The sequence below is a fragment of the Bos grunniens genome, chromosome 14 (genome assembly GCF_055505025.1).
Source record: "Bos grunniens cultivar Pamir isolate PY7600 chromosome 14, Bosgru_T2T1.0, whole genome shotgun sequence".
Lineage (NCBI taxonomy): Eukaryota > Metazoa > Chordata > Mammalia > Artiodactyla > Bovidae > Bos > Bos grunniens.
In genome coordinates, this window is record NC_141178.1 from 18109767 (window position 1) to 18120027 (window position 10261).

General features: G+C 41.3%; 1 protein-coding gene across 2 annotated transcripts; it reads left to right on the forward strand.

The window, feature by feature from the left end:
* Positions 1–4462: 4462 nt before the first annotated feature.
* Positions 4463–6962, forward strand: POLR2K (RNA polymerase II, I and III subunit K). Of its 2 annotated transcripts, none has more exons than XM_086336144.1 (4): positions 4463–4551; positions 5590–5658; positions 6010–6102; positions 6765–6962. In XM_086336144.1, exons 2-4 carry the CDS (start codon positions 5598–5600, stop codon positions 6785–6787), a joined length of 177 nt encoding a protein of 58 aa, XP_086192270.1. In that variant the 5' UTR covers positions 4463–4551; positions 5590–5597; the 3' UTR covers positions 6788–6962. The 2 variants fall into 2 exon arrangements, with proteins under 2 accessions (XP_086192270.1, XP_086192269.1); XM_086336143.1 differs by having other exon boundaries at positions 4463–4518.
* Positions 6963–10261: the final 3299 nt, after the last annotated feature.

Consider the following 10261-nt stretch of genomic DNA (forward strand, 5'->3'; position numbering starts at 1 on the left):
CATTGCCTTTCTTTGGGATTGAAATGAAAACTGACCTTTTCCAGTCCTGTGGCCACTGCTGAGTTTTCCAAATTTGCTGGCATATTGAGTGCAGCACTTTCACTAATATGTTCATTAGGATAGGGCAATGCAGTGATGTCTGGCACACAGTAAAGGCTCAAGGAAAGTTAGCTGTAACAGCATCTACTGACCATGGTTCAGAATGATCCTAAAATTACTGATTCTTGCAGATAGGAAAGATAATGTTGGTCTGGGAACTAGCCTTGACACGAATTCTTTATCCTACCCCTCTGTAGGGTCCCAGGAATCATTTCTATTCTGCATGTGTTGATCCATTTTTGAGGCTCCCTTATCTTAATACCTCAAGCTGCAGAATCAGAATCCAAGTCAGTTTGCAATGACTAAAATTACACTTTTCCAGGCAGTCCAGTTATTAAGAATTGGTGCTTCTAATGCAGCAGACACATTTTGGATCCCTGGTTAGGGAACTAAGACCCTACATGCTGTGTGATGTGGGCCATGCCTCTCAAAAAACAATTAAAAAAAAAAGGCACAAAGATACACTTTCTGGATCACTCCATAACCTTTCTCTTATGATGACAATAGTTTTACCTAATATTTCTTCAGTCAGTTCAGTCGATCAGTCATGTCTGACTCTTTGCTACCCCATAGACTCCAGCATGCCAGGCTTCCCTGTCCATCACCAACTCCCGGAGCTTGCTCAAACTCGTGTCCATAGCATTGGTGACACCATACAACCATCTCATCCTCTGTCATCCCCTTCTCCTCCCACCTACAATCTTTCCCAGCATCAGGGTCTTTTCAAACGAGTCAGTTCTTTGCATCAGGTGGTGAAAGTATTGGAGCTTCAACTTCAGCATCAGTCCTTCCAATGAACATTCAGGACTGATTTCCTTTAGGATGGACTGGTTGGATCTCCTTGCTGTCCAAGGGACTCTCAAGAGTCTTCTCCAACCCCACAGTTCAAAAGCATCAATTCTTCAGCACTCTATTGAGTTACCTCTTCCCTTTGGCTAAGAGGGGAGGTACTTTGTGAGACAGCTGCTGATAAAAAATATTTATGTTCTATCTTAGCCTGTCTGTGGAGGAAGAAATTGTATAGTTTCATCTTGCCTATTTACCTTATATGTAGAGTACATCAGGTGAAATGCTGATGCACAAGCTGGGATCAAGATTGCAGGGAGAAGTATCAATAACCCCAGCTATGCAAATGACGCCACCTTTATGGCAGAAAGCAAAGAGGAACTGAAGATTCTCTTGATGAAAGTGAAAAAGGAGAGTGAAAAAACTGGCTTAAAACTCAACATTCAAGAAACTAAGATTATGGCATCTGGTCCTGTCACTTCATGGCAAATAGATGGGGAAACAATGGAAACAGTGACAAACTTTTATTTCTTGGGCTCCAAAATCACTGCAGATGGTGAATGCAGCCATGAAATTAAGAGACTTGCTCCTTGGAAGAAAAGCTGTGACTAACCTAGACAGTGTATTAAAAAGCAGAGACATTACTTTGCCAACAAAGGTTCGTCTAGTCAAGGCTATGGCTTTTCCAGTGGTCATGTATGGATGTGAGAGTTGGACTATAAAGAAAGCTGAGCACCGAAGAATTGATGCTTTTGAACTGTGGTGTCGGAGAAGCCTCTTGAGAATCCTTTGGCCTGAAAGGAGATCAAACCAGTCCATCCTAAAGTAAATCAGTCTGAATATTCATTGGAGGACTGATACCCTGATGCTGGGAAACACTGAAGGCAGGAGGAGAAGGGGATGACAGAGGATGAGATGGTTGGATGGCATTACCAACTGAATAACATGACTTTGAGCAAGCTCTAGGAGTTGGTGAAGGCCAGGGAAGCCTGGTGTACTGCAGTTCATGGGGTCGCAAAGAGTTGGACATGACTGAGCGACTGAACTGAACAATGAAGAAGCAGGATACTCCACTGTGTTTCCTGGATATTTAAAAATTGGCTTCTAGAAAAATCCAGAAAGTCAAGTCCCAAGTTGGTCTGTGGAGGTGCAACCAATTAACTCCTTCTGGAAATGAAAGGTCAGGCTCAATGTTCCCAGGTTGCTGGATGGGAGAGAAAAAAGCAATAGAGCCTGCTTAATAAGAAACCAATAAAGGATTCCCCTCATAGCTCAGTTGGTAAAGAATCCACCTGCAATGCAGGAGACCCTGGTTCATTTCCTGGGTCGGGAAGATCCACTGGAGAAGGGATAGGGTACCCACTCCAGTATTCTTGGGCTTCCCCTGTGGCTCAGCTGGTTAATATGGGAGACTTGGGTTCGATCCTTGGGTTGGGAAGATCCTGTGGAGAAGGGAAACACTACCCACTACAGTATTCTGGCCTGGAGAATTCCATGGACTGTATAGTACAGTCCCTGGCATTGTAGAGTCAGACAGGACTGAGTGACTTTCACTTTCAGTAAGAAACCAATGTAGTAGATGTTGGGGAGAAAGAAATCTGCTTTTCATATTAATTACAATAGTTATTAACAACTGTTTATTTTCTAAATTTTAATAACTTCATTTTCTTCTTCCCCTTTCTGATATACTTGCTGTTGAGAGCGCTAATTCTTACGTAGGTTGATTCAGGAGGAGGAGGAGGGGGAGGAGGAGAGGGGGAAGGAGGAGAGGGAAGAGAAAGGGGTCTGGGGCTGTCAAGGAAAAGGACAAACGTTTCTTTCCTACATTCCTTCAACATAGTCACATAAAATGTTTTTTTCTTTAAGCCCAGAGCTAATAATTACACAACTAACGACTCATCTTGCTCAAGGTATGTTTTTCCTTAAACTCTTTACCATGATTATAAAACAACAATGTATCCTGTTGGAGGACATGTTCCTCCTTAAGAACCTTCTGACTATCCTGTCATCTTAAAATGTATGTTGTGGGAATGGGTCTGGTAAGATCTTTCTAGTGAAAGTGAAAGTTGCTCAGTTCTGTCAGGACTCTTTGCTACCCCATGGCCTGAATTCTCCAGGCCAGAATACTGGAATGTGTAGCTTTCCCTTCTCCAGGGGATCTTTCCAACACAGGGATCAAACTCAGGTCTCCCACATTGCAGGAGGATTCTTTACTGTCTGAGCCACAAAGGAAGCCCATTATTTTAAAAATGTTATTTTTAAATGTTATCCCATTATTTTAAAATTTAAGTTGTCGGAATGGATCTGGTAAGACCTTTACAGCCTTGAGACATTCTTTTGATTCACTGTAACAACCAACTGAAAAAGTATATAGCTCCCTTGCTAAGACTAGCGAGGGGGGCACTCTCCATCCCCTCTTCTGATATCTACGTTAGAAGCTTTCTGTCCTTTTTCACTGTAATGAAACCTGCCACACAAAGTTCTGAACGTCCGAAGCCTAGTTCCTGATGCCCATGCTAAATCTTCTTCGGAGACCACAAATCCGACATGGTTCACCGTAAGCTATTACTGTGAAAGACGCAAACGTTGTGAACCCAACTGTTTAATTTCATTAAATTTTTGACCTTTGAAAGAACACGGCCTCACTGGTCAAGTCTTCTTGTTCTTCTAAGGAGGAATGAATACAGGGGACAAAAGGAGGGTCAGTGCACAGCTGCTGCTGCTGCTAAGTCGCTTCAGTCGTGTCCGACTCTGTGCGACCCCATAGACGGAAGCCCACTAGGCTCCCCGGTCCCTGGGATTCTCCAGGCAAGAACACTGGAGTGGGTTGCCATTTCCTTCTCCAATGCACGAAAGTGAAAAGTGAAAGTGAAGTCGCTCAGTCGTGTCCGACTCTTAGCGACCCCATGGACTGCAGCCTACCGGGCTCCTCCGTCCATGGGATTTTCCAGGCAAGAGTACTGGAGTGGGGTGCCATTGCCTTCTCCGACTGGAGTGACTACCACTACCTAAATCCCTTAGCTTTAAGTGGGAGTAACTGACGTAGCCGCCCACAAGTAAAATGTATGAGTCAGAGAGAGAACGAGCGCCTAGGAGAGAATGGGTCGAAAAGCAAAAACGAAATTATATGAAAGATAGCGACCGAGGGGGTGCTCCACTGCCCTGGCACAAATAGCAAACTATTCGAAACACGTAGTCTGTAAAGGGCTTTTGCACGTGGATATCCGCGGTGGAGCCGATTCTTCTACGTTCCTCGGAGTAACGGTCAGCCTAGTATTCCACGAGCACTTCACTGGGGTTTCTCTTCTAACCCTCTGCCCGCCTAGAAAAATGTTCCTTTCTGCAGACTTCATTTGCCAGATAAACAAACCTCCTAGGACATGAAAGGCTGCTAACGTGCTTTGCTTCCCTGACAAGCGAAAACAGCTAGGAGCGAAACAAGCACTTTAGACTAGACTCGAAAACACCAAAAGACCCGTTTCCTCCGCCTCTACTCAATCCAGGTTCCTCAGCCACACCCGGAACGGAAGGGGCGGAGACTCCGACACGTCAGAAGCGAGCGCCGGAAGTTGCCCGCGGCTCAGAGGCGAGTCGAAATCTGTTTGGAGAGGCCTAGAGATTTCTCCGTGTTACGTGAGTAGGGAATTGGAGGTTTGGGATTTGAAGGTAGGAATTTGGGCCCAAACTGAAAAGACAATAAGGTCTAAAGAGGTCTAGTTTAAGGGTTAGAGTCAGGAGAGGCTGGGGATAGAGTCGATACTTTTAGTCCTTTGCCGGTTTAGCTTTTGGGTTGTTTCCCTGTTTAACTGTTGACTAGCTTTGGGGAGTTATTCTTCTCTTATCTTCGGTTCTCGTGTTCTACTGTTGAGAGAAGTTTTGTGGTTTGTTTTTTTTTTTTTCTTTTACAATCTCCTGCTAAAGTTTGGAAAAATATAACGTGTTAAATGAAGACGCGGGCTTTGCAATCAGATCTAAATCTCTCTGACTCTGCAGCTGAGTGTGTTAGTCGCTCAGTCGTGTCCCACTCTTCGCGACCCCATGGACTGTAGCCTGCCAGACTCCTCTGTCCATGGAATTCTCCAGGCAAGAATACTGGAGTGGGTTGCCATTCTCTACTCCAGGGGATCTTCCCTACCCAGTGATCGAACCCGGGCCTTCTGCATTGCTACTGAGTAATCCTGCCCAAATGAACTTCCCTAAACCTGAGTTGGAGAAGGCAGTGGCACTCCACTCCAGTACTCTTGCCTGGAAAATCCCGTGGATGGAGGAGCCTGGTAGGCTGCAGTCCATGGGGTCGCTAAGAGTCGGACACGACTGAGCGACTTCACTTTCACTTTTCACTTTCATGCATTGGAGAGGGAAATGGCAACCCACTCCAGTGTTCTTGCCTGGAGAATCCCAGGGACAGGGGAGCCTGGTGGGCTGCTGTCCATTGGGTCGCACGGAGTCGGACACGACTGAAGCGACTTAGCAGCAGCAGCAGCAGCAAACCTGAGTTCCTTCATCTGTAAAATAAGAGTCCAATTTGGGGGTAAATGCGCAACACGTTTTTTGTTTGTTTGTTTTGTCCTTTAGACCCAGCCATGAAACAAAGTACTGACTAGGAATTGAGACCTTTTTAGCTTTCCCTCGGAAAAGTGATTCCTGGTTGGATTTGTGAGGGCCCCGCTTTGAGATATTAAATATTTGAGTCTCCGATTTCAGGGACAACAATGGACACCCAGAAGGACGTTCAACCCCCAAAGCAGCAGCCAATGATATATATCTGTGGAGGTAAGAGTAACACAAAGTAAGAGTATTTAAACTCGGCTAAAAAAAAAGAATTGTGCATTTGTCTTTGACTTAAGTGAGTCGTTCATCTTTAAAGTTAGAAAGCGGAACAGCTTTAGCAGTCTTTAAAAAAAAAATCCTCTCATTAACTTTTCATTTCCTATTCTAGGAAAAGTGCCTTGCCCACCACTCTTTTTTTCTCTCTCCTTTAGCTTACTGGTAATAGCAACACATCCTTGAGATGGAATATTTGTATTTTAGTGTGTTGGATGAAAAATATGGTCAAGATAATTTGCTTGTCTGTAATAATTTCTCTTTTAGGCATTGAATAAATGAACGTGTTTTCATTTCTAGAATGTCACACAGAAAATGAAATAAAATCAAGGGATCCCATCCGATGCAGAGAATGTGGATACAGAATAATGTACAAGAAAAGGACTAAAAGATGTATCCTTTTAACTGTGCTTCTTAGGTATGAGATGGGAGCAAGTGAAGAATAACACCTGGTTTGATAGTCAAAGACTAATTACTTGTGAAAATGGTAACAACTTGGATTACTTACCAAAAAAAAAATGTTTATCATTTTCTTTTTTATCACAGTACTTCGGTGTGTAGACGTATACCAAGTAATCTAAATACTAGCTGATTTTGGCTTTCATAAGTGTATTTTTCAGCAATTCTATATAAGTACTCATTCCTGAGCTTCAGTTTATGAACAAACTAAATTATACAAGGGGAACTACAAATAGTGAGTTTTTATGCTACCTTATGGAAAAAGTGAGACTTAGGAATTAGCTGAAAGTCAGAGTAAATTGTTATGTAATAACTGACAGTATTTTTTAGAACAGTAAATTATCGCTTTTAACACTGCTTTAGTTTCTTGGTGCATTGGTCTCTATCATGGAAAGAGGGCTAATAGTTTATTTTTTAGTTCACTTCTCATCATAGTAAATAGTGCATTTTATTCTTTTGTGCATTTTAGATTAACTTAAATCTAAACTAACATTTTAGATTAAATAAATAGATTATTGCAAAGAGAAAGTGACTTGAAAGTACTAAAATTTTAATTTTAATGTACCTTTTTATGTCCTTAACTTGGTATATTACAGTGGTGGTTTTTGATGCTCGGTGAAACATGAAATTCAGAGGAATATCTTCATTTTTATTTGGATTTGTTGTTAATGTTGTATAGATTTTGATTAGTGTACTTTATGAATACAATTATATACACATTTCATTTTAAAAAACCATATTGTATTTAGATATCTATTAATAGCTTATATAAAGATACTATTTTTCATTCAGTACATGGTTTGTATTTTAATTTTATTGTATATGTAATCTGACACTCAGTGGAGGTTAAAAATGTTTCCCAAACTACACTTTAAGCAAAACCTGGAATCATCTGGGACCCTTGTTAAAAATGAAGTTTTCTAGGGCTTTTTAAAGGTCTAATTAAGTAAGTTCTTAGGAAACCTCTGTTTTACATCACCAGTTGTTTGTAAACTCTCCAGCTTTTGTATGGAGTATACCAATGCACTTACTGTCAATGTGCATACCTCATTTTGAGTTACAGTTTTCATTTGTTAACTTGGCATAGGCCTTCCTATATTTATATGTAATGGTTGACTTTTTAAAATCTTGGGCAAGGGAAAAGAAACTTTGATGGTTGCTTTCTGTAAGATAAAATCAATCCCAAGTAAAGTGGATGAAGCAGACTGTTAAGGCAGGTGTGGTTTCCCAGTTGTAATTATTCATTAAAGTAAACAAAAAATTCTGCTTTCAGCATATTTTAAAAAAAAGTTGGTTTACACTTAATTATTGGATGAATGTTTAAAGCTTTTGCTTTGATAACTAGGAATATGGATACTCAGATACTCCATCTGTTCCAGGATTCGATTGCATAAACTTCATTGATAGCTTTGTGTGTCTCTGACATTCAGAGAATTATCTGTGCCATTTAAAAGAAGCACCTGTTATTTCTACTGCCATCCTTAAATACTAAGTTCTATAAATTCATTATGTGCTGTATAGCACTACCATACTCAAGATTTTTAAAGGGTGCTTCCTTAGTCCAGTTTTTCCTAGACCGTGGCTTTCATAATTCTGTGATTCTGCCATATTCCTTCTTGAGCTTGTCCTTTCTGTATGGAAGAGTCCCGACAAATGACAGCTGCCTAAACCCCAACTACTGATAATGTTGCTCTTAACTATTCTAATTTCATCATAGGTCATTTGTGCATTAGTAGTTTGAGTATTGTTATTTGGTTAACTAGACTGTGGTTTAATGGGTAAAGTATTACTCCTGGAATTCGTTTCAATCAGTTACCTCCTTGTGTCCCCTTCATCTATAAAATGGAAGTAATTTTACTTCTTGCCTACCTGGACAGTTATAGAAAAGGTACGATAGATATAAAATAGCTTTTAAAAAAATCCTTTTGAATAGTGCCTATAAATATAAAAATCAGTAAATCTGAGCTTGAAGCTAACACATAACTTGTTCCCTACTTAAACTGCTTACCAGACACAAAGGTTCATCAAAAATACATGGAAATTGGTTCAAATCCAGCACTTCTCATTTACTGGCCAGTTTATTTAACTTCAGCTTAATTGTTGAAGTCAAGAAATTCATACACCTACACCTACATACACCTGCAGAGTCCCGTGTTAGATGGCAGTGACTTCACCAGGATTCACTTTCCTTATTTGTAAGATGAGCATGAAAAACTACACTGTAGCACATTCCCCAAACATTTGCTGCAAGATAAAATGAAATACTCCATAAAAACTCTTAAAGTAATAAATGTTATCTATTCACACCATTACAGTTTCTGCACAGATGATTGTATTCAGTTCAGTTCAGTACAGTCGCTATGTTGTGTCTGACTCTTGCAACCCCATGAACTGCAGCACGCCAGGCCTCCTTCTCCATCACCAACTCCTAGAGTTTACTCAAACTCATGTCCATTGAGTCGGTGATGGCATCCAACCATCTCATCCTGTCGTCCCCTTCTCCTGCTCTCAATCTTTCCCAGCATCAGGGTCTTTTCAAATGAGTCAGCTCTTCGCATCAGGTGGCCAAAGTATTGGAGTTTCAGCATCAGTCCTTCCAATGAATAGTCAGGACTGATTTCCTTTAGGATAGACTGGTTGGATCTCCTCTCAGTTCAAGGGACTCTCAAGAGTCTTCTCCAACACCACAGTTCAAAAGCATCAATTTTTCTGCGCTCAGCTTTCTTTATAGCCCCACTCTCCATCCATACATGACTACTGGAAAAAGGTAGCCTTGACTAGATGGACCTTTGTTGACAAAGTAATGTCTCTGCTTTCTAATATGCTGTCTAGGATGGTCATAACTTTCCTTCCAAGGAGTAAGCGTCTTTTACTTTCATGGCTGCAGTCACCATCTGCAGTGATTTTGGAGCCCAAAAAAAGTCAGCCACCATTTCCACTGTTTCCCCATCTGTTTCCCATGAAGTGATGGGACCGGATACCATGATCTTAGTTTTCTGAATGTTGAGCTTTAAGCCAACTTTTTCACTCTCTTTCACTTTCATCAAGAGGCTCTTTAGTTCTTCTTCACTTTCTGCCATAAGCATGGTGTCATCTGCATATCTGAGGTTACTGATATTTCTCCTGGCAATCTTGATTCCAGCTTGTGCTGCTTCCAGCTTATGTTTCTCATGATGTACTCTGCATGTAAGTTGAATAAGCAGGATGACAATATACAGCCTTGACGTACTCCTTTTCCTATTTGGAACCAGTCTGTTGTTCCATGTCCATTTCTAACTGTTGCTTCCTGACCTGAATACAAGTTTTTCCTATATAGCAAGTCAGGTGGTCTGGTATTCCCATCTCTTTCAGAATTTTCCACAGTTTATTGTGATCCACACAGTCAAAGGCTTTGGCATAGTCAATAAAGCAGAAATAGATGCTTTTCTGGAACTCTCTTGCTTTTTCCATGATCCAGCAGATGTTGGCAATTTGATCTCTGGTTCTTCTGCCTTTTCTAAAACCAGCTTGAACATCTTGAAGTTCATGGTTCACGTATTGCTGAAGCCTGGCTTGGAGAATTTTGAACATTACTTTACTAATGTAAAGTGTGTGAGATGAGTGCAATTGTGCGGTAGTTTGAGCATTCTTTGGCATTGCCTTTGGGATTGGAATGAAAACTGACCTTTTCCAGTCCTGTGGCCATTGCTGAGTTTTCCAAATTTGCTGACATACTGAGTGCAGCACTTTCACAGCATCATCTTTTTGGATTTGAAATAGCTCCACTTGAATTCCATCACCTCCACTAGCTTTGTTCGTAGTGATACTTTCTAGGGCCCACTTGACTTCACATTCCAGGATGTCTGGCTCTAGGTGAGTGAGCACACCATCGTGATTATCTTGGTCATGAAGATCTTCTTTGTACCATTCTTCTATGTCTTGTATCAGCCTTGGGATTAGTCTCAGCTGCTGGTCTCGCTGTTTTCCATACTCTTTAGCTTGCTCATTGTAGAGTCCTAACCCCTGGACCACAGTGGAATTCCCATCCCAACTTGGATCGTTGTAAAATAGAAATTTCACGGCTCTGTCTTGCTGAAAACCTTCAGTAGCCTCC

Coding starts and splice junctions, on each gene's coding strand:
- POLR2K (XM_086336144.1), top strand. CDS start 5,598: ATGGACACCCAGAAGGACGTTCAACCCCCAAAGCAGCAGCCAATGATA. Junction 5,659..6,009: donor AATGATATATATCTGTGGAG/GTAAGAGTAACA, acceptor TTTCATTTCTAG/AATGTCACACAGAAAATGAA. Junction 6,103..6,764: donor CAAGAAAAGGACTAAAAGAT/GTATCCTTTTAA, acceptor GGTATATTACAG/TGGTGGTTTTTGATGCTCGG.